Source organism: Dasypus novemcinctus, chromosome 13, assembly GCF_030445035.2.
Source record: "Dasypus novemcinctus isolate mDasNov1 chromosome 13, mDasNov1.1.hap2, whole genome shotgun sequence".
Lineage (NCBI taxonomy): Eukaryota > Metazoa > Chordata > Mammalia > Cingulata > Dasypodidae > Dasypus > Dasypus novemcinctus.
Window position 1 is genome coordinate 95,570,218 of NC_080685.1, and position 22,865 is coordinate 95,593,082.

At 46.0% G+C, this 22,865-nt stretch overlaps 2 protein-coding genes across 10 annotated transcripts in view; both read right to left on the bottom strand.

Moving 5' to 3' along the window:
• C13H1orf74 (chromosome 13 C1orf74 homolog) overlaps positions 1-3,524 on the bottom strand; it is a 39,260-nt gene extending 35,736 nt beyond the window's left edge. The window contains exons 1-2 of one of the 6 annotated variants that reach the window (XR_009180228.2): positions 929-3,523; positions 346-408 (exon numbers count right to left, since the gene is read on the bottom strand). Coding sequence is in view for 4 of the 6 variants with exons in the window: in XM_071207708.1 (XP_071063809.1) it covers positions 346-408; positions 929-1,110 (245 nt within the window). In the remaining 2 variants the exon portion in view is untranslated. Of the gene's footprint in view, positions 1-345; positions 409-928 lie in introns of all 6 variants that reach the window. The other 5 variants (XM_071207708.1, XM_058275151.2, XM_058275152.2 and 2 more) reach the window with 5 other exon arrangements.
• Positions 3,525-3,659: 135 nt separating this feature from the next.
• On the bottom strand, positions 3,660-20,443 carry IRF6 (interferon regulatory factor 6). Of its 4 annotated transcripts, none has more exons than XM_058275148.1 (9): positions 20,296-20,443; positions 16,287-16,376; positions 15,549-15,725; positions 10,946-11,150; positions 9,792-9,920; positions 7,367-7,525; positions 5,860-6,252; positions 5,069-5,187; positions 3,660-4,385 (listed from the first exon to the last, which is right to left on the bottom strand). In XM_058275148.1, the coding sequence occupies exons 3-9, from the start codon at positions 15,720-15,722 to the stop codon at positions 4,161-4,163; spliced, it is 1,404 nt and encodes a 467-aa protein (XP_058131131.1). In that variant the 5' UTR covers positions 15,723-15,725; positions 16,287-16,376; positions 20,296-20,443; the 3' UTR covers positions 3,660-4,160. The 4 variants fall into 4 exon arrangements, with proteins under 4 accessions (XP_058131131.1, XP_058131130.1, XP_058131132.1 ...); XM_058275147.1 differs by having other exon boundaries at positions 16,287-16,415; XM_058275149.1 differs by lacking the exon at positions 7,367-7,525 and having other exon boundaries at positions 16,287-16,415.
• Positions 20,444-22,865: the final 2,422 nt, after the last annotated feature.

The window sequence follows — 22,865 nt, forward strand, 5'->3', positions numbered from 1 at the left end:
TAACACCAGCCAACGACACGCCAGGCAACCTGCCAACAGTCTTTCCGTAAGTCTTACAGCATCTCCCAAAGGTCATTTTGTCCCTCCCTCTACTTTAGAATGCTAACCCAGCCCAGGTAAGATGGTATTGCCAATGCTGCTTGACATCTATGGTTGACTTTGTCTTCCTTAGTCCCAAATTCTTGTGTAAATCTGCCCTTATGGCCAGCTTTATATTCTCTCTGGCTTCTATTATAAATTTTACCTGTTGCAAATTATGTTCTCTTACTCAAACTGTAAGAAGTAAGGGGACAAAGAGGGAAGTGGAGAAGAAAAGAGGAAGGGGCAGTCTTTGGCAAAACTCACCGCATTTCATTCAGAATTGCCTTGGGCTCTAAATTCCAAACTTTCCACGCCAGTTTGCCCTTCCTGCCAAGAAGAGTAGTAAGAATAGCAGTCATTAAAGTAATATACACTAGAATATGGTCTAACACCCATCTACCTTGAGATATTAAAGTAAATAAATGAAATGCTAGACTTGCAAGAAGTCTTTAAAGACCCTTCTAGGGCAAAAAGGTCTTCCTGGCCACAACTTATTGGTTACTACTTTCTAGTTACTAGCCCCTTTCATGAGACATCCGTCCACCTCTAACAGATCAGACTGCAGATCGTTTTAATTGACCTTCTTTGTCGACTCCAAGGTGAATTGGGTTGTGCCAAGAGGCTCTGGTAAAGACCCTTTCCCTTTGTGGGACTCAGTTTTCTCCCCCATAAAATGACATCCTGCCTTCTATGGATATTTAGATTTTAGAGTTGTATTTTAACTTCTACTGATCCCACCTTCCCCTTCTAGCCAAAGAACCTCAGAAGAAGGGCTCGCTCCCATCCCCACACCTTTTCATTAGCGTGTCATCGTGATTATGTTAAATAACACAGAGGTCTCTCTTACATAAACTCTTCTTCAACTTCTGCTGGAGGTTCAAGGGCTAAGAACTCCTTCCGGTTTCCTGTCGGTGGCAGGGAAGACGACCACGCCCCAGGGCCGCCCCGCAACCCTGGAAGTCCCGCCGACGTAGGAACGACCCCTCCAACCCGCACTGCTCCAGGAAGCGAAGACGGTTTGTTGCGCATGCCCAGCGTTGGGACTCAGCCCTCTCCTTTCTCCTCCCTCCGTGACGTCCTGCAGTCCGCTTGCGCACCTCTCTTTACAGGCCTTGGATAAGCCGCCTATTCGCGCGCCGGAAGTACGTGCCACTGCGGCCCCGCCCCTTCCGGCCACACAGATCCCAGCCCTACCCATCTGCGTAGGAGCCGGGAGGGGTAGGAGTGGGCCGAGTGCGGCGGAAACTGGCAAATCTGGGTGCAAGTCGCTGCCTAAGTGTGGTGTCCCACTTGGCCGGGAAGCCAGAAGCAGAACACACAACCCTTAATAAACACCCTCTGATTTTTATCTGGAAGAAGGCGCTTTGCCTTTCAAATGAAGCATTTCTCAAGACAAACGGCGTGTTCTGCAGAATATGCTTTTTACCCATAAGGTTGTAGGGCATAAGGATCCCCACTTGTGGGGGGTGCTGCGAAGTTGTTTTTGTTTTTTTTTCCAATTTTCACTTTGACCTGCCTGAATTCTAAATTTGAGAGGCTGAGTTCCAAAAAGAGATGTGGGTGGGAAAGGGGCAAGTGCTGTCCTGGCTGAAGTTTGTAATCTTTACGCAGGGTTTGGAGAGTATGAGAATTCACTCTGAACAAATGTGTGCCAAGTGTGCTTCTACACATTGGAGGTGTTGCAGGGAGACCCATCCATGAGGTGCTTAAATTCTAGGACCCCAGTTGCTGACGTCACGTAAAAAGAAATGACAAGCAGAGAAGCCGAGGCTTTAAGAAGAAAAAGTGAGTTACTTCATTGAAGGGTTAAGAACTCTTTTCTAGGGCTTTGACTGAACGCAAGGCAAAGAGTTGCTGAGGAAGTGGTCCAAATGTATGCTGGACAACGCAGACTTAAGGATATGCCAGTACCTAGGCTCTAGGTTTCACTCCTGCAAAACACCGACTTGAAAAGAGGTTAAGTGTGAAGATGGAGCCATCCTGGAAGGGGGGCCAGCTTGTAGGAGCTCCCAGCTTAGCCCAGGGAAAGTCAGAAGCAGAACTAGAAGTAGTCTTCTGATTTTGGCATTCTTATTCTTCCCAATATTTATTATTTTTCCCATGGTGGTTAGCAATAAATCCCTAAAATGAAAGACTTATTTATTACAGCAACAAATACTTGAGAACATACTGTGTACCAGACACTGGGCTAGCAGCAAGGTCCAAGACAAACAATCCCTACCTTCTGCAAATTTTTAGTCATGCAGTATTATAAGTCAAGAATTATGACATGGGAAATTATTATTCTAAAAGGGAAAGTATAGGGTGCTATGAAAATATATAACAGAAGACTTAATTTTATGTGGAAGGGACCAGCCCAGATCGGACACTTGCGCTCCCAATTTACATATAATGGGTTTTTAACTTTGAGTTACCCAGATTCTGTTCCTCAAGACTAAATCCCTCATATCAGCCACTCAACAAAATGCCCAAAAATGTGAAGTTCCTAGGCTTTGCATACCTTCTAGTCTCTAGAAGCCTTTTGCTCAAAGCTGGATACCTGACCATTACCCAGATTTCTCCTCATCATTCTTTAGTAATAGCAGACCCCAACTAGGTCACTTAGAGACTCTAAAACCAAGACTTAAGCATTCTAAATAAATTAGCTACACTGCCACCCTTGATTAAGTTGGGCATTTAGTTTTTTAAATAAAGCAAACCCAACTTTTCCACTCAGTTGAGAAGTAGGAGTTAGCTTGCTTAAAGGTAACAGACTAGACACAGACTTCCTTACTATGGTGTGACACAAACAGGCATCAGTATTCAAAGAGGAATGCAGCTTGTAACCAGAGACTGGCATCTTGTTTTCCATTTAGGTCTCGGAGTTTAAATAATGTATAATTTCTTCTTCAAAAAAGAAAAGTGCCAAAATGATCAGGGACTGAGGCTAAAACAGTTTGTGGCAGATATAGCTGCAACGTTCTACACCAACTCCTTAATTATTCACAATGCACTATCTCCACTAGGAAGGGAGACAATCAGGGTTGTGCTAAGTGAGCCTTTTCCAGAAGAGCACGGTCCAGCCCTTCTTCACCTTGGACTTAACACCTTCAACACCCAGGTTTCCCAACTACAAAAAATCCAATGAGAATAATTCTTTGAAAGTCCCCAAACAAGGAAGAACTGTTCCTTTTGTAGCCAGAGGAGCTTATGCCAAATGCCCAGCTCACTCCCTGATCTTCCTCAGGGAAGAAAACAAGAAAGAAAAAGGGAGCTCTTTCCTCTGAAGGCCACCAGAATCAGATGCTCTCATCTGCCACACACACACAGTAGTATTTGGTGACAAGGAAAAACACCCAACTACTCATTCTTCCACAGACTCCCCAGGCTATCTATGTCAACAGCTTCCCTTTAGAAGCTCAATTTATGAGCTTTTACTCCACAGGCAGGGTGACTTTCAGACTTTGGCACCCATTTCTGTTTAGATATCAAGCCTGGTTCCTAAGCAACTAGCCTGCTGCCCTCCCTCTCACTGCCCCCATCAGGAGCCAGCTTATATACTAGCAGAACAGGTCAAACAGAGCTTGATTCTGCACAAATCAGTGATTGAGAGAACTTTAATGAAAGCAAGGGGGGAAAAAATGTGGTACAAGAACAATGCAGAAGGGTTCTGTTCCAGGCAGTTTTTCCTTGTATATGCAGAATGAAGTCATCGAAACAGAGTTTTAAAGCTAGATGCAATTTCAGGCTTCATTCCAACCCCTTGACTTTACAAGTGAACAATCTGAAGTCCAAAGGTTAAATGTTTTGTTCAAGGTCATACCATTGGAAGCAAAGCTGTAGCTAGAACCTTGATGTCCACCTCCCAAGCCAGTTCTCCTTATACTACATTGCACAAAAAAAGTTTAAGAAAAGGCAAATCTAAGGTGTGATTTTTCCATAAATTAAATGAATTTTTAAAAGCTAGGCAGAGTTGAAGAAGGTCACAGACTACTAATACTGTTAGAAAAAAGATTTAAAAGCTGGTTAAAACTACATAATAAAAAACAGGCATATGTACAATATTTCTAAAAAGAAAAGGAAGAAGATGGCATTCATGATTATTGAGCCGGCAGGGCAGGAGGCAGTTGCATGCTGGGAGTGGGCTGCATGGGCTGCCAGCTTTCCTGGGTTTGGAGGATGCGGTACAGCTGCTTCAGCTGAGCAACGATATTATCTTTGATGTCTGGAGTCGAGATCTGCAGGCGAACACTGCCACTGTCAAAGGATCGTGTGAAATCACCAGAAAACATTTCGTATATCATCCGAGCCACCACTGGAATGACCTGCCCAGGATACAGAGGACACAGGAATACACTGAGGAAAAGTTATTTTTAAATAGTGAAAGCGACTTAAGACTGAAGGAAGAACCAATAAGGTCCTGGGAAAGCATCCTGCTTTAATGTAAAGATATAAGAAATGTCTTCATCTTACTAGAGACCATTTTTATGTCAAGATTCTAGAAGCTGGTCCAAACATTGGTAAAGAACCTAGATGTAGCCGTATAGCACATGCCTAAATAAATGGCATCTTAATCAGCAAGACTTGACTTTTTAAAAAATTTAATCTATTGTCTGCCTCCTGGCACAACTACAGGGGCAAGCCCAAATGAACTTGCTGTCACTTCCTAAAATAAGCTTACAATCCTTGAAGCAACTCAAAAGTCTTTTCTAAGAAAAGGTGAAAAGAGTCAAATTTTGTTAGGTCTCAGCAAGATTCTAATGTTAGCAAGAGGATGAAAGATAAAGCCACCCACTTTGAGCACCCTACATTCTCCAGCTTGGTTCTACCATTCAAAGCCTGAATCTGCTACCACCGTCTGATAGGTTTAAAACACGCAGGCTGTTCAATCCTTGCTCAAGGCTCAAACCAAGAGCATGGAAAAATTTCAGCGCTATCTCCCCAAACTTGGGGGCTAAATCATTGGCAAAAAAGGAGAAGAGTTGTTGACACATTCTGATCTTCTCACCTGAACCAAGATGAGCTTCCTTTCCGGAGGTTTCCCATCTGGCCATTCTTCCCCAAAGCATAAGTAGATTTCAAATGGTGGCTGCTTCTCTATCTGTCCTTTCTGATGGGCAATGAGATCTGCAGAAGGTGGAAAGCAAATTTGGTGTACTGGGTCACTCTATATCTACTCAGTAAATACGATCTTTTGTGCTGTTTGAGACAATAGTCACTAGCATATGTGGCTATTAAATTGAAGTTAATTAAAATGAAATAGCTCCCTAGTCACATTTAAGTGCTCAGGGCCACTCATGGCTAGTGGTACCATATTGGACAGCAAGGATATGGAACATTTCTGTCATTTCAGAGAATTCTATTGGACATTGATCTAGACCCACTTGAGGTTCAAACACATTGTAAGATTCACATTTAAGTGCTCTCCCTAAGATTGTCTGATTGAATTTACAACTCAGCTATTTCCCAAAAGAAAAGAGTGGATGCTTTGCTTAATATGATGAATGGGGTCATCTTCCAAAGAAGGATAAACTGGTAACATTTAGTGGGTAATGACAAGGCTGCCTCTCTTCTGCCAACGTGAAAATTGTACATAGCTTTGGAGAAGTCCCCTTCTTCACTGTCTAGGTCACTTTTCTTTTTCAGAACCAAGGCTCTCTTCTTCCTTGCCTTCTCCAGAAGACCTACATTTTTTTTACTACAATCTTTGAAGAGCCAAGCAAGAAAGGAGTGAGGGAGAGGGGGAAATATACTCCCAGGCAGCACTTCCCACCACTGATTTACTAAAAAAAGACTCACCACTAAGGAATGTTTCCAGGCAAAATAGTTTGACTTTCTTTTGTCTCTCAATCAGGTTGGGGGCAACAGGCGATGGGGCACATGGCCCAGACCAGTACACCTTGCACTGGCACAGCCTGATGGCATAAATGGCATGACCGCTGACCTCCAGGATCAGTCCTCTGTCCATGACATCCAGCAGTTTGGTGGTGAACAGCTTCTGCTTCTCATTAGTGATATGCTCTGGACCTGGGAATTTAACCTGCTCCAGGCTGACAGGACCAAAGAGCTCTTCCTGGTCAGGCATGGGACCCAGGTCCCCGTAGAAGAGTCGACAGCCCTGGGGGTTGCTCACAGTCATGGTCTGCCCATACTCTTTCCCACGGTACTGAAACTTGATGTCAAGGTCAGTCACTGCAAGGTAAGAGAGGACAATTAAAATCTTGGTCCACTGCTCTGTCTAGCTAAGACTCATGCAGGGGACTGGGTGTAGCTCAGTGGTCTGAATGCCTGCTTCCCATGTACAAGGTCCTGAGTTCAATCTCCAGTACTTCCTTAAAAGAAAAAGAAAAACACTCATGCCAATCCATCAAGATCAAGCCGCCCTTCGGGCAGCTTTCAGGAAGGTGACTGCCAAAGCTGTCCTTCCCACAATAAATGCAGACATCAAAATATTCCTGAACTAGTCACTCAAAAGGCTTCCTTAAACCAAACAGTTCAAGGTCCATTCACACCATTTCTGTTCAGTCACCACTCCGTAAGGGCTAGCATTTTACCAAACAAAGTACTGAGTCCTGGTCTTCATTCATACTGAGTGTGTACATCAATGGGCATTGAAAGGAGATCAAACCTAAGGTATCTGGTTTGTGTCTTATTTTTGGCTCATTGTTTAAAGAAAGCAGAGGAACAAGAAGGAATACCAAACCATCTTTCTGAAAATGCATACATGAGCACACACTATGGATCTAACAATATGCTTAAAAGGACACAGATCACAGCAAAGTAAATCTTCACTCAAATTTTTATTAAACCTTACCAGTCTTATCAAAGCTACTTAGCTCTTGGACAAAATTTCAGTTTCTGGTATTAACACCCTCACCATATAGAGTGTGAAAAGGAAACTGAGGCAATGGAATTGATTCTTGAATACATAAAGAGATTTTTCCTCCCCTCTGGGTGCTAAGGCTTCTCAAATACAGAGCCTCCTTGGTCAAATCAATGGCCATTACTGACTTTGTCCCCAAATCCCCTATCCAGACTGATAAACCCAGGCTTCCCACGCACCTAGGGGGTGAGTAACCTAGAGCTGTAACCAACCAGAGCATTTCCATGGGCAAGTAGGCATGGACTGATACTCCTTTACTTTTTCCCTGGTGATGTGTCAGTCAGCTAGGAGTCAGGTACAGAGGGCACCTGTGAGACAAGGCAATTATCCTATATTTGGCAGAGAAATAGAGGCAGAGGCAGGACAGGAAAGGGACCATAATTGGAACTGAAGATCTAGCAACAAAGACCAGAATTCACTTACTTGGGAGAGAGCTGATCCACAGCTCTGGAGAGCTGTAGAAGGGCTGTATAGGTGCCTGGGGTACTTCCATCTCTAAAGGTTCAGTTTTGGGCCACACTGCCTCAGGACTGCAGTTGCCCACACTGCAGTTGCCCACGCTGGCTGGCGCTATGGGAGAGCCTAGAACAGAAGGATGTGGGTGAAAAGGCAGGAGTACCACACATGTAGAACACCTGACCTGATGCTCTAAGAGCTAAAAAATCAGCTCAGGTCAAACACTAGGTCATGACCCAGGGGTGATCTCCCAGCCCAACAATGGTTCCCTCAACTAATACAATAAGAAATAAAGTTCCCCTGCTCCTGCTTTTCTTCCTATTCATATTAGATCTCCCATAAACACAGAGTTGTGAAAATGTGTATTTGCTGAAGATAAGCAGATAGCAAGTGAGTTAGTTTTCTCTGGGGTTAAGTTAGAATGGGCATGTGTGAAAGATTCCTGGTTGCAAAATTTGGCCCCACCAATCAAATAGAAGGTTGTCATCTCCCATAAAATGAACTCAACTGAATTAGCTGATTAGCTTATTATAAAAACTCTATTAAAAACAAATACTTTTACATGAATAAAATATCCCTGGAAGGAAACTCAAGAAGCTAGAAAGATTGGTCTCTTCAGGGAAGGAAGCGGGAGGTTGGAGGACAGAATGGAAGGGAAACCTTTCAACTGATTACCTTTTGGAACCATTATGAATTTTGAACCATGTGAAAGAATTATTCATTCAAAATTATCCAATTAAAGCTTCTTAAAAAGGTGAAAAATCCATATTTCCCTGATATTGTTAAACTTTGCTCCCTCCAAAGTCTGCTGATTTCTCCTCCTAGGCTTAGCTCTTAAGTATCTATTCTTCAACAATTCTCTTTTCCCTATCTCAACAGCTCTGAAATCACAAAGGTTAATATTTCTCTGGCCTTTTGTGTTCATGTATAGTTAAGTCTATGTACCCATTTTACTTTTTTGTTTTTAATATATGTGCCACATCTTTCTAAAAGACACTCAAGGCAGCCCTAACAAGTATGCACAAGAATAGTTTTAATAAACTATGAATATATAAAGGAAATTGGGATCCTGGAAATAAATTGCATCCTTTTAAGGAATGAGAATAACAGAATAAGTCAACCAGGGATTTGGGAAGATTTCCATATGCCCTGACACTTAAATTTTTACTAAGTGAGAATGTAACATGTGGCATTTTAAAAAAAAAATAAATTCCTTTTGTTTTTTTTAAAGATCTCTTTATTAATTTTTATCCCCCTTCCCCCACTGTCTGCTGTGTCTATTCACTGCATGTTCTTCTGTGTCCGCTTGCATTCTTGTCAGCAGCACCAGGAATCTGTGTCTCTTTTTGTTGCATCATCTTGCTGCGTCAGCTCTCCATGTGCGCGGCGCCACCCTGTGCAGGCTGTACTTTTTTGCGCTGGGCGGCTCTCCTTAGGGGGCGCACTCCCTGTGCATGGGGCTCCCGTACATGGGGGACACCCCTGCGTGGCACAGCACTCCTTGCGCGCATCAGCACTGCGTGTGGGCCAGCTCACCACATAGGTCAGGAGGCCCTGGGTTTGAACCCTGGACCTCCCATGTGGTAGGTGGATGCTCTAATAGTTGAGCCAAATTCTCTTCCCTCATGTGGCAATTTTAATCTGAAAGACCTCTATATAACTTTTCTTTACTCACCACTTGGTTGCAAAGATATAAATGGCAAAGTGAATGAAAAAGGGCAAGTAAATTGTACAAATTAGTTACTTCCTCATTCTCAGAGCCTAAGGCATCTTGTAGAGTGGGGTACTCTAAAGTCCTAAAGAAATCATCTTGATATAGGTTTGCTAGAGGACGTAAGTATCTTATTTGATACATAGCTGCCAGGTGATACTAGAAAGGTAGTGAAAAACTGCTCATTTGACTAAAAGCATTTCACTGGACAGTTGAGGTGAAGATGTTGCAGAAGAGCAAGTCCATTTGTGTTCCAGAAGTCTCAGAATGTACAATGGGAGATTCGGTACCTGCCCTGCCACATAGTGGCCTTCCAAGTGATACAGAATTTATACCAAGGGAAATATCAGAAAGGTCTGTCTTCTATTCAAGAAAATGATATCTGCACTTGGCCTGAAGGAAGTAGGCCAAATTTATAACAGCTTTTATATTTGTGCATGGACTTGAGATGAATTTAAATTTCTATTTCTTTATTTACCTCATAAGATTCAGAATATTTTCTCTATGGCTAAAACCTACCCCACTGGGATAGTTGAGCCAGTGGCACTCTCTTACATGTGACTCCCACTTGCCAAAGATCAGCAGCCTGGCCACAGGGCCCAGTCATTGCTCCCAGTACAGTGGTGGCCAAGAGTCAGCAGTTCTAAGGTTAAAGTTCCCTGTACCACCTCATACACTCACCATTAATGTTCAGGAAGGGGAAGGTATCCTGGATGGGAACGTGGTGCTGTGACTGATCAAGCTCATCTTCCTCATCGTCTTCATCCACATCATTATCCTTCTCATCCCAGGGAGCAGACCCTGTGGATCCTACTCAAGACACAGATGATAAGCAGGCAGGTGACCATGTCAGGTTGCATTTTTATCCCTGCAGCTAACCCATCCCACAAGAAAGACTTCTAGCAAAGCAGCTGCCCCTCAGTTTCAGCATCTACCTCAATGTGCTAATAAGAGTGGGAACTGAGGCTGTGTGTAACCCCTGGTTCCAACTCATCCTACAGAGCCTAATATAAGCTTTCCTCCCCTTCCCTATCCAGGAGCTCCAGATGCTATACCCTTTTCCTAGAAATCTCTTAATTCCTACTCTAACCCTCTTCCTACATGTTAAAATCTTGTTTATGGACTCAAGGACACCAATTTCTCATCCTTCTCTGCTTAATGTGAAGAATAGGCCCTCATTTCAGAGCCTCACTGGATTCACTACAGTACAATTCTAAATTGTCTGGCTTTTAGTCTGGACTTGCTAAGCACTGGGTAAATAGGAGGATCAGGTGATAGTCTTAGCAATAGTATCCCTCAAATTAAATGATCACACATCCAACATTTATAAAGAACTTAATCACTTTTATCAATCATAACAATTAATTTTTACAATTGCCTTTGAATTAGGTAGGAAAGATGGAAGTCCACAATTTACAGTTGAAGAAAATGAGTCAAGGGATCACGTGAGTTGATGCAATGACACTCAAGTAGCAAAGTGATAAAAGCCAGGTTTAGAACTCAAACATCCAGGTCTTAATTTCTCCTTCTTCCAAACCATGTGGCCTCTTAACTCAGTGGCATTCTGAGAGAGAGGCTATTTTTTTTACAAAAGAATACTTTCTCTACTTTCTAATGCTTTAAGCAATCAGACTAATAACAATCCCCCTAAATAAGTAAGATTATTTTGCTGAGTTTAGGTCTTCTGTTCTCTGGGTCCTTCACGGAGAAACATTTTCCTGCTTTAGCAGTCTAAACTTCATACATCAGGCTGTTTTAAGGGCGACTATCTCTTTAAGACGCTATCCCAGGACCTGGCAAACTGCCCACCTTTTCCCCAGCAGCTGAGGCCTCACCTGGGTTAATGATCGAGCCCTGGGGCTGGGGGATGTCACACACTTGATATATCTTCACAGGGTTCATGGGCACCTCCTTCGTGCCATCATACATCAGGTTGAATTCCCTGCTCTTGTTGAGAGCACAGCGGAGCTGGGCCTTCCATTTAGCTGGGTCAGGGTCATCCACCCCTTCCTGGTACTTCCCCGTCTCCACAGCCCAGGCCTGAGGAATGGGAAACCACAGTGAGTGCCTGCCATTGCCCAGATCCGCCGTAAAGTGTGTGCGCACCCTCTCCTACACACACACACACGCAGCTGCCTGACTAGCACACCACAGCAGCCCCATTATACGGAAGCCCTGCCCTTAGGACCAGGCAAGGCAGGGCCTGAGGGAAATTAAGCCATAAGCAAACAGTCTTTTCAAAGAAGTAACTGTGTCACCAGTGTTGGTACCAGCCCCTGTCAGATTACGGTGAGGTAATGAAGGGTTGGAAAATAAAGACAAGTCTGTAAGAACTATGCCAGAATGATAATGATAGCTCTGGATAGCATGATTTCAGTTTTGTTTTTGTTTTTTTGGTTGGGAGAGCTTATGTGCATTTACTTGAGTTACTTAAACAATAAGAAATAAGACAAATGGGACTGGCAGATGATCTGAAGCATTTGTTCTTGTTAGCTTCAAACTGATGCAGAAATAAAGGGTTGTATAAACCCAATACTTTAGGAATAACAGCCCTAGGAGGGTAAGAAGCACCCTCAAGAGTTCACTTTGCTCTACGCCTGAGGGCCTCAAATCCTGATAAACACACACCCCTTACCTTTCCCTATTTCTTCAAACCCTCACTTTGTTGGAAACCACACCAGTGGCTAACAGCATGGCCTAAAACCAATTCATCTTTTCCTCACAGGTTTTCAAATATGGGAACTCACAATGCTTTCCCCAGAAGAGGGAGACAAGGTAGTTGTCCAAGCCTGACTCCCTGCCTCTGCTCCTACCAGACTTCCTCCTCTAGAAGAAACTGATTTTGCTTTCTGTCATTCTTAGAGCTCTCAGGTCCCCCTCAGTCACTCACTGCAAAGCCTCTTCACAATCATGAGGCAGTTTCTTTCAAAAGCTAAATCCCCCTCCTTCAGTTCAGATTGATTTCCTCTAACCCTCTTCTCAGGCTACTCCATTTGTTTTGTGGCATGGAATGAAGAGGAAGTACGAAGATGTCCTGCTCTAGGAGGCTTACCAGGAACCAGGGGGCCTGGATGCTGCTCCCTTCCATCTGACCCCCATGAGGGACTTCAACATCACTGGTCCCTAGTCACAGGAGGCACATCTCCAGTTACCTGGTTGTGATGGTTAAATTCATGTGTCAACTTTACTAAATTACGGTATCCAATTGTTTGGTCAAGAAAGCACTGGCCTGGGAAGCAGACTTGGCCCAGTGGATAGGGCATCCGTCTACCACATGGGAGGTCCACGGTTCAAACCCCAGGCCTCCTTGACCCGTGTGCAGCTGGCCCACACGCAGTGCTAATGCGCACAAGGAGAGCCCTGCCATGCAGGGGTGCCCCCCGTGTAGAGGAGTCCCACGCATAAGGAGTGCGCCCCGTAAGGAGAGCCACCCAGTGCAAAAGAAAGTGCAGCCTACCCAGGAATGGTGCCGCACACACGGAGAGCTGACGCAGCGAGATGATGCAACAACAAAGAGACACAGATTCCCGTGCTGCTGACAACTGAAGCAGACAAAGAAGAACACGCAGCGAATGGACACAGAGAACAGACAACTGGGGCAGGGGGTGGGGGAAGCGGAGAGAAATAAATAAAATAAATCTTAAAAAAAAAAAAAAGCACTGGCCTAATTGTTACTGTGAGGCTGTTTCATAGATTTAAATCATCAATAAGTTGATTGCATCTATGGCTGATTACACCTACAATCAACTGAAGAATTTGCTTTAAATATTGAAAGAAGTTTCATCCAATCAGTTGAAGGAGAATTGATGATTTCAGCCATCAGAAGTGGGAATTTCCATTTCTACTCCAGCCAGCCACCTTCTTCTGGGGAATTCATCGAAAACCTTCATCAGAGCTCCCAGCTTATGGCCTGCCCTACAGAATTTGGACTTGCTCATCCCCACAATCACATGGGAAAATTCCTATACTAAATCTCATATTTACATTTTATATATATATATAATATATATATATATCTGGTTCTGTTTCCCTAGAGAATTCCGACTAATACACTGGTGGTAGCTGGCTGCTGTCCCCCCACATCTTCCCTTCTCTGACCCTCTGGCCCAACCTGGCCGATACAGGCTGTGTAGACTTTGTCACAGGTCTGCACATTTCTGTTACTCCCTAAAGCCCTGTCCCTCTGTAGAGAGCAGCCAGACTCACCCAAACTACAGCCCCAGTTCCTTTCTCACCACACAGCCATTCTCCTGGGCTCACTCCAATGTCACTGAAGACCTAAGGCTGATATAGCAGAAAGCAATTCCCTTTATGGTTCAACCTTCAGCATCAACAAAGAAGGGTTTGTGATGTCCTATGTAGCAACCATTGTGATTTATAAACATTACTCTGTGCAAATCATTCTGAATTTTGCTTCTAAGAGATCCTAGTCACTGTGTATGTACCTATCTCTCTCCCTACGATGAAAATAAACCTTGCATTTTTGTGGTACTTTACAAATCTCATACATCATTTCACTGATTCTCATAATAATCCTGTAAGGCAGGCAAGACTAGTTTCATTCCCATTTTATTGAAGGGGAAGCTGAAGCCCAGAGAGGGTAAGTGACTCACTCAAGACCACACATGATGGTAGTCCTATTTGAGTCTGGGCAGAAGGAACAGTATGATAATGGGAAACAGACCTATGTTCAAATCCTGGCTCTATCACTTACTAGCAGCATGACTGGCAAGTTCCTTAACCCCTCTGACAATCAACTTGTACATCTATAACCTGAAGGTAATACCCAGGTTGTCATGAAAATTAAACCAGCTAATAGATGTAGGGCACATAGCAGGGGCCCATTTAATGCTAGTGCCCTGCCTGCATATCCCACCAAAGGCCCATCAGAGCTTGGGATCTGTGAAAGCACCCATGTTCTTCTCCTGGCTTCCACAGGATCTCCTCTTCCATTCTTCAAACAAATATACAGATATAAATATTACAAAGTAGCCTCCCCACAGCCATCCTTTTCTCAAGCTCTAAGCACGCAGCTCACTCTAACGAGTGGGGCTATTAGGAACCAGCCTCTTTCCCCATGGCCAGCCACTTTAACAGCAAACCCAGCTTCAGGCAAGGCCATGATGGGAGGCCAGCTGGGCCAGGGAAGGGGTCCTAAGTACATTGGCCAGGCCCATCCCTTTTCCTCAATGCCAAATCCAATAATTGGTACTAGTTTACAGATGTGCTCCTTATCACTTTTACATTCTCACTTAATATCTAAATTAAGAAAGTTCATTTACTTTCTTTCTAAGTACCCTCAGGTCAGTTTTCTCTCTGCCTCTCTTTTCTATGAGATAACTGATCTGAGTAGGAAACATCTCTAGGATGGCTCTTCTCTGAGCCTTGAGCCTATCCTCTCTGCCTTTTCTCCAATCCAGCCTCACCAAGAACCTGGGGGATCAATCTTGAGATGTCCTGGCAGGAACTGGATTTTGCTTTTGGCTTCCAGCATCCAATTCAAGCAAGAAAAAGACAAATTCACTTCTTTGTAGCTTGGGAGTGAAGAACCGCTTCATGAGTAGAAAACTACTCATGAGATGATAGACTGACCAACAGAGAGCAGTTGGTCTGGAGCAGAGGCATGACCTCCCAGAGATTGAGCCACATGAAACCTCTTCCTACCAACTAACCAGCTTGCTACCTACTTCTTCCTAAGTCATGCTTCAATTTCACAAATTCTGTAAAATCGTACATGACTAAATAAAATGATGATCACATCAAAGCTACCTTTTTTACTTAGGAAAACATTTGTAGAATAAAAAATTGTAATTAAATTGCCTTTAACTTTTCAGCAGAGGCCACAGATCAGGGCAAAATATTTTACTAACAAAAGAAAAACTTCCTCTCTGTAATTGCACTGAAAGCCATTGATTGTATACTTTGGATGGTCTGTATGGTTTGTGAATATAGTTTAATAAAATTGATTAATAAAAAAGAAAGAAAGAAGAGCTTCCTGAGGACCCTCCACACCCATCCTAGCTATGGTAGAACCTGCTAACACATAGTTCAGTCCCAGTCTGGCTAGCCATCCCTGGGACCAAGCACCTCTCTTCATCCAAAGAGCCCTGAGTGAATGGAAAGGAGACATAGATCGCTGACCGTTGGCAGGTATTGGAACAACCACTAAATCACTCACAGGAGTTTGGTCAACCCCACCTTGGCTCTTCTGGGACGTGAGCTGAGTACTTTGGACCAATGGGAAGGAAAGAAGTGCTTCAACCATATGGACGTACTCCAACAAGAGGAATTACTATGCCATTAAGGTTAGGTACCCCAGTCATAAACTTTCTGTCTCGTAAGTGGGATCTAGTGCATTCCTGTGCCAAAATAGACCACCAACAACAACAAAAGAGCTGAAAGAACTGGGAAAAAAATCTTGGTAGAAAAACCCTTTACCTTGAAGATGGTATTTTCCTCCTCTTGTTGGGGGCTATGCCGGGTTGCATGTTTCCAGGGAATTTGGAAACGCTTGGAGTCCCTGTGTAGCCAGATGAGCCCAGGGTAGAGGCCACTATCCACCTGGGCCACAAGCCAGGGCTTCAGCCGGACTCTGCGGGGGTGGAGGGCCATGGTCTGGAAGGTGGGGGGAAGGGGAGAAACAAGTAGGGAGAGCAAAAGAATTAGGCCAGCCACTGGGAACTTTTCCCAGCCACTGTTCCCGTATGATAGAGCTACTATTTCATTAGATTACAGCAAAGAAACTAAATATGGGAATAAACTGTGCCAGGTGGGAAAGAAAAGAAAAGAGGTTAAAAGGTTCTTTTGATTCTTATTCCAAGGCCATTTATACTTCATGCTCTAGCCAAATCAGACTTATCATGCAAGTAGATCACATTTCTTCTATTTAAATCCTGAAGCAGAAAAATAAAAAAGGTGATGTCATCCCTGCTGGAACATAGTCCTTCCTGAAGTACCAGTGGCTTTGGAAGAGAAGGGAAATTGCTCTTTTCAATTTCATTTCAGGAGAGGGAAGAAAAAAGTTATAGAGTCAGCAAATATATGGACATGAAGCTGAAGCACCTCTTTTTAAACAAGACAACTAAGGGCAGATGGGAATATTTTAGTAAGAAATGACACACCTCATGGTGAGAAGTAGGTGAGGGGTGGGTACTGGATTCTGAAGTCCTCACTTACATGGGTAAGCAGGCAGTGTGTCCTCCAGGAGCCGAAGAGTTGGACCTCCAACCGGATTCCTTTTCTCCTGGCTGCCCAAAGATTCTGTTCCTGGAAAAAGGTGTCTCAACTGGTTATCCACAGGACAATCTAGGGTTTGGGAGAAAGTTTGGGAACATTGGAGAAACAAAGGCTCTGAGACCACTCCCTGTAACTGAGTCTAATAAAGCTCAGAAGCCCGAAGATAAATACCAGAGTTCCTAACCCTAGAGACTGTCCTAAAAACTGTCAGAGGACAACCCCTGCACAGCTAGGACAGCCTCCTCATCTGGGTCTGTTTATCTCCCCACAGAGGTTGGAGTGAACTGATTGGTTGCAGAAGCCTGCCTGGGTAAAGTCTGCAATTGATTCTTATAAAAACACATGGGCATAGCAGATAGTGTAAGGCTGCCGACAGTGTCGGCAGGAAACAAAGGCCTGCTCAGATGGGGTGCCTAAAGGAAACCCCAGTCACTGGAGAATTGTTTGTCTGGGACGTTGTGTTTGGATTTTTTGGTGTTTTTTATTTATTTTGTTTTGTTTTTATTTCAAGTGAAAAAGGGATGCCTGGAAAAATAACACTTATCTCCATGGTAAATATTTGTTCTCCATCTACTGTGCACCACACACTGTGTAAGTCACTAAACACTAAGCTCCAGTGTCTTCATCAGAAGCTCCTTCCTATGGAACTGCTCAAGGCCCACAATGGCCTGTGTAGGAGAGGAAGATAGATAAGCCACCTTCACACACAAAGATCCCCACCTGGACCATGGTTCAGAAACCAAACCAGCAGAGTCAGCTGGATGGCTCCCACTTGGGGGAGTTTAAAGGGGGCAGCCCTTACTACTACTTACTGCCCCAGCCAGATTCCCAACAAAAGGGAAAAACCCAAATCCAGCTCAGCCTCTGGCACTTTACAAGCAAGGCAGGGCCTGCTTTCACCTGAGCTTTTGGACCAAATTACCAGGTCCTGCAAATGAAACTTTCCCACTGGGAGTACAGCTCACAGGAGGCAGGTGAGGGTAATAAGCAGTGTCCAGTCTCCTCTCCCCCAACATTCCTGGCTTTGATTTAGGTTGTATTGTAGGGTCACATGTCAAACCATCACACCATGGAGGGCATTTAACCTAATAAGGAGGGAATGCGTATTCTGTCTAGGTTAAGTTCTACTTTCTCCTCCCTAGTCCTAGCCCTCCTGGAGATGCACTTGGGGGAAGGGGGAGAGGTAAGGGAAGGACAGAGAATAAGGAAGTGAGCAGTGAACTTGTCAACCCGGTAAGGGGCTTTTGAGAATTCCTCTGTCATAATTTTTTGTTTCTGGGTCTATCAGACACATGAAATCTACCTCTTCACTGGTTATGGACCCTGAAGAAAAAGGCTTACTTATCCCAGTTGGTACACAGCCTATCAAAAAAAAAAAAAAAATTAAGGCAGCCAAGCCAAGACAAGGAACTACACATAATGATGGGGAGGGAAAAGCAGCTACCCATAGAGATCAGTGATTAAGATCTATAACCCTGGGTTCTCAGTGTTCTTCCAAGATGGCACTACACATGAGCAATGCCCCTCCCAGCCCCATGGGAAGGCGCCTCAGTCTGCCCTCCTCCGGGCCCCACCTTCTTTGCCAACCCACATTGCCAACTCTCCCCACCTTCTTCTAAGTCAGCCAAGATTTACCACTGGTAACTAAAACTCTGAAAACAGGCAGAAAGGGGGAAGAATGGAAGCAATCAGCATGACCAATAAGAGGAGAATGGTTAATTATGGGACATCCACAGGCTATAACATTATGCAGCTATTAGCAATGGTATTTCTGAAGAATTTTTATTGGATTTGGGGAAATGTTACAAGATAACGTTAAGGGGGAAACAAATAGCATACAACATTGACTGCATAGCAGTACCTCCATTTATAACATAACATACACCTGTTGCATGTACAAATATGCACGGAATAAAAAAGGGAAAGAAATACACCAGTGCAACAAGATGCTCACAATGGCGACCTGATGAAAGATTATGGATGATTTTTATACTCTCCTCTATACTTTAATATAGGATTCACATTTTCCTACAATGATCATGTTTCAATTTATGTATTTTTCTTAAACCTACAAGTAGTATGTTTTTTAACCACAGGAAGATAAGACATTTCTTGGCCATTAGAAAATAAAAAAGATAATGGTTCTGAGCTGATGAAGACCATGAAAACAACAATCCTTTCTATCTTCCTAGGCTTTACAGGAAAAATACACTTTTGCTTAATGTGTCTGATTTCATCCTCACAATCCTGGAAGTGGCATTATTGTCCTGATTTTATGGCTGTGTTAACTGAGGCACAGAAAAGTTAAGTGCTTTATCTGGGCTGGGGAGTCAGCATGCCTTCTACCAGAATGACCTGCACCAAACCCTGCCACTGCACCCTGTCTTCTCTTACTGGTCTTCACACTAGAGACGACATCAACAAAGACGCCAACAGCACAGAGGATCAAGGAAGTGTTTAGGGAGGAGACTGCTCAACACCCACCCTCAAACACATCTAAATCGGAGTTCATTTTCAAAACACTCTTGCCATCAAATCCCAGTGCCCACAAAACAACCTTAGTTTAGCTGAATGCAGTATCTCTTGCTGCCATCACAGTGAAATTCAAGGCCTGTGTCTCCAATAGATATTCACCCAGCCAAAAGACAAAGGCACTACCCATCTGCTCCCCTCATACTAAGCACAGAGCAGGGATACTGTCACCCTTCCCGGGGCACCACCAACTGTCCTCTTCCCCACCCCCATTCCAGGGAGCAGGTCTTCTCTAAACACCCCCACTACCATCTCCGCAGCCCCTACCCAGACTAGTTTCCAGGGACACTGCCACCCCCAAGTCAAGAATTTGCTCAGAGTAAAACACACTGGCCATTTCTTGCAGATAGGCCTTAGCCGTGATTCCGTTTGTTCCCTTTCCTCCTGAAGGGAACTGAAATGCCATCCCTCTAATTCCCTGGCCTTCTCTCCATTTAGCCCTTCTTAGATAAAGGCCTCTAAATTCCGGGCCTCTAGCCATAGTTCCCATACTCTCCCTCCCTGCTGGGGAGTGGTGAGAGGGAGCTGCAGGGTATTAGGTGCTGCTGTCATATATTATACCAGCATCTAACCCTAGCCAACTCTCCTGGGTCAGCAGCAGCCTTCACCAACCCCTACTCAATCCAGCGTCTTCTCCCACTTCCTTCCTGGTCTTCCATTCTTGACACTCACCTAAAGAAGAGGCTTGGGGAGGAGTGACCCTTTACCCCAAAGCAGGTTTCTCCTTAAAGAGCGGCACCGCAGGCCTCCTTTCTAGTCAGACAGGGGAGGCTTTCCCCATTTTTCCACACCCGCCCTCCAGCCCCTTCAGGCAAAAGAGGGCCTCACCCCCGGAGGAACCACACCCGGCGCCACCCTCCCCGGCACTAGCCCGGCTACTTGGGCATACATGGGTGTTTCCCAGACCCAGGGCAAGGGGCCTGGCTGTGCTAAACAAACACCGAGGAAAAACAAGCCGACGGAAGCTCCGCGCCGCCCCTACCCCGAATTTCCCCGAACACCCAGTAGGACCAAAGGCCGAGGGCCTGGGAAAGCCCGTCTCTGGGACGCGGGGGCCAGTCGCCCCGCAAACTGGTGTGAGAGACGGAAGGAAGAGGGAGCGCGCGCGGGCGGAGCGCCTCAGCGCGACCCGGGGGTAAGGGTGAGGGTGGGGGGCAGAGCAGCGCGCCCCTTCCCGGAGGGGGTAGGAAAGGGAGTAGACAGAAGAGGGTGGGAGGTTCCCAGGCCCCTGGGCTGGGACAGCCCCAATGCTACCTGGACGAGGGCGAGAGGTACCCAGCCCCACCGAGGGTCCCCGAGCAAGCCCAAACAGGTGTCCCCAAACAAGCTGCCCCACAAGCACCGGAGCGCACCCTTCCCCACCCGGAGACTGGACCCCGGCTCCCACAAATCACTCTCCAAAAGTTGGCGTCCCTACCTTTCCCCAGTCCGGTTACCCGAAGCCGACGTCCCGCCGAACCTAGACCCCCGCTGAGATCGCCCGTCGCCGCGGCGCTCCGCTCTGCGCCGGCCGGGGCCGCGGGCTGCGCTCCCGGTCCCGCTCCAGCCCCTACCTGCCCGGCCCAGGTGCGCCCGGCCCACGTCAGCGCCTCCGCCCCGCGACGCCGCGCCCCCCCCCGCCGCCCGCCCCGCCCCCCGCCCCGCCCCCCGGGCGGCCCCGCCCCCTGGCGGCCGGGCCTGGCGCGCTCGCGGCTGGAGACCCCCGCGCTCCCGGGCCGCGCGGCCCCGCCGGCCCCTTCCCCAGCTCACTACCCCCTCTTCTCTCCCCGGCCAATAAAAGCCCGACTCCGGCCTAGCCCTGTCGCCTCCGGGCTGGTGGTCGTGGGAACTGGAAGCGACTGGGAGGTCCGATCCAAGCCGAAAGGATACCTCCCCCTCCGCGCTCCATAATTACCCTGTGGTATGAAGCCAGTTAAGCCCAAATAAGGGTTTGGAGAGTCGTTGGCCCTACTACCCAGTGGGCCTAAGTATGTGAATGGAGTGGGATATGGGGCAGGGTCTCAGGACACTTGGTCGGGTTTTGGGGGAAGGCATGTGGCTTCCAGGACAGGAATTCTGCCCCTATGCTGCCTCTTACCTGGTGACCCTGGTAGATGTCTTCTGAGTTTGTCTCATCGACTCAATGAGAATAATAATTCCTGCCTTTTTTTTTTTTAAGATTTGTTGTTTTTGTTTTTTATTTCTCTCCCCTCCCCACCCCCCCCAGTTGTCTCTTCTCTGTGTCCATTTGCTGCGTGTTCTTCTGTGTCCGCTTCTGTTGTTGTCAGCAGCACGGGAATCTGTGTTTCTTGATTTGTTGCATCATCTTGCTGTGTCCGCTCTCCATGTGGGCGGCACCATTCCTGGGCAGGCTGCACTTTGTTTCGCGCTGGGCGGCTCTCCTTATGGGGCGCACTCCTTGTGCATGGCGCTCATCTACACGGTGGCGGGAGGGGGGGGGCACCCCTGTGTGGCACAGCACTCCTTGCGCGCATCAGCACTGCGCATGGGCCAGCTCCACACCAGTCAAGGAGGCCCTGGGTTTGAACCATAGCCCTCCCATGTGGTAGGCGGAGGCCCTACCCACTGGGCCAAGTCCACTTCCGAATCCCTGCCTTTTCTAAGCCCTATGATGTAATGACTGAAAACATGGTCTCTCGAGCCAACTACTGGGGTTTAAACACCAACCCCATCAGTCACTACAGACTTGGGGGAGTTCTTAAGCCCTCTGGGCCTGAGCTTCCCTATCTGTACATGAGGCTAATAACAGAACCTACCTCACAAGGTTGTTGTGGATATTAACTAAATTAATACATATAAAAATGCTCAGGAGTTAGCACAAATCAAGCCCCATATAAAAACTTGCAATTATTACTGATGTAAGGATAAAAAAGTATGATAGAGACAGTACCTTACAGAGCAAGATGGTATCCCTTGCTATTACCTGAAACTCAAAGCCAGTACTTCCCCTAACAGCGGCTTGATGAGAGTTCCTTTCCCCACCCCACTGCAGTGAACACCCCTGTCCCTATAGAGCATGCTTACAGCGAGTTGGGTACAAGTAAATGAGACAAATCCTCCATCCTAAGCAAAGAGCTAGTACAAATGAGCTGAGGCAGGAGCAAGGCACATAGGTTTGGGTGTGTAAGGTAACGAGTGAGAGACAGTTGGAGGAGTGGGTTGGCGAGGCCCAGATTGGTAGGGATGGACTTGACTCCTTCACTCATCCAGCCCAGCTTTGGGTCATAGCCAGCGCTGGCCTGGGAAGGGAGCAAGGCGCCGAGGCCTGACTCAGCCAGCCTCTGTCTCAACCACTGCCTGTGTCCACTCTTCCCTTCATGCCGAGGTTAAGCCTACCTCCTCAGCTCAGCCTGCTCTTTACTGCTGATGAGCTCGCTGAACAAGCAGCATCTTCCATCTGGCGCAGGGCTGGGCTCCCAGGACCAAGCAGTCAGCTGCAGCTGTGGGTGAGGGATGGGAGGAAGCCACACAAGGGTGGGCCCCCATACAGGCACCCACTTACACACCAGCTGAAATTTCCATTGCCAAGTTTCTTTATTCCAGCTCTTCTTTAGGAGACATAGATATTTTAGAACCAGGAAATTCAAGCTGGGAGGGTTCTTCTAGATACTCTAGCTCAAGGTTGAAAACTGTCGTAGAGATCCTTGTGTGACCCTCACAGTATTTTAAATACTAAGAGACTTCACAAAAACCTCCAGATTCTCAACCTCTGTTAAGGAGTCAAATGCTCTGCGCACCCTGGGCCAGCCGTCCTGCCTGGCAATAGCCACCCTTTTCGAGAGAGCCTGCACACTGCAGTCACCACAGCCTCCACTCTACTAATTTCACTCAGGTACTTTAATTGCCTAATGCTTCAGACATCTGGGTTTGCAAGCTCTAGTCCAAATTCCCCTTTGTACAATTGAGAAAACTAAGACCCAGAGAGAGTAAGTGATTTGCTCAGGGTCACACAGCAAATTACCCCCAAGTCAGCACTAGAACCCAAGC

Bases quoted from the DNA above. Each gene is read 5' to 3' on its own strand.
- IRF6 (XM_058275148.1), bottom strand. From the start codon at position 15,722: ATGGCCCTCCACCCCCGCAGAGTCCGGCTGAAGCCCTGGCTTGTGGCC. The intron at 7,526-9,791 runs GTGAGTGTATGA...CTTCTGTTCTAG, and splicing joins CCCCTTCCTGAACATTAATG to GCTCTCCCATAGCGCCAGCC. The intron at 4,386-5,068 runs GTGAGAAGATCA...TATCCTGGGCAG, and splicing joins GGAAGCTCATCTTGGTTCAG to GTCATTCCAGTGGTGGCTCG.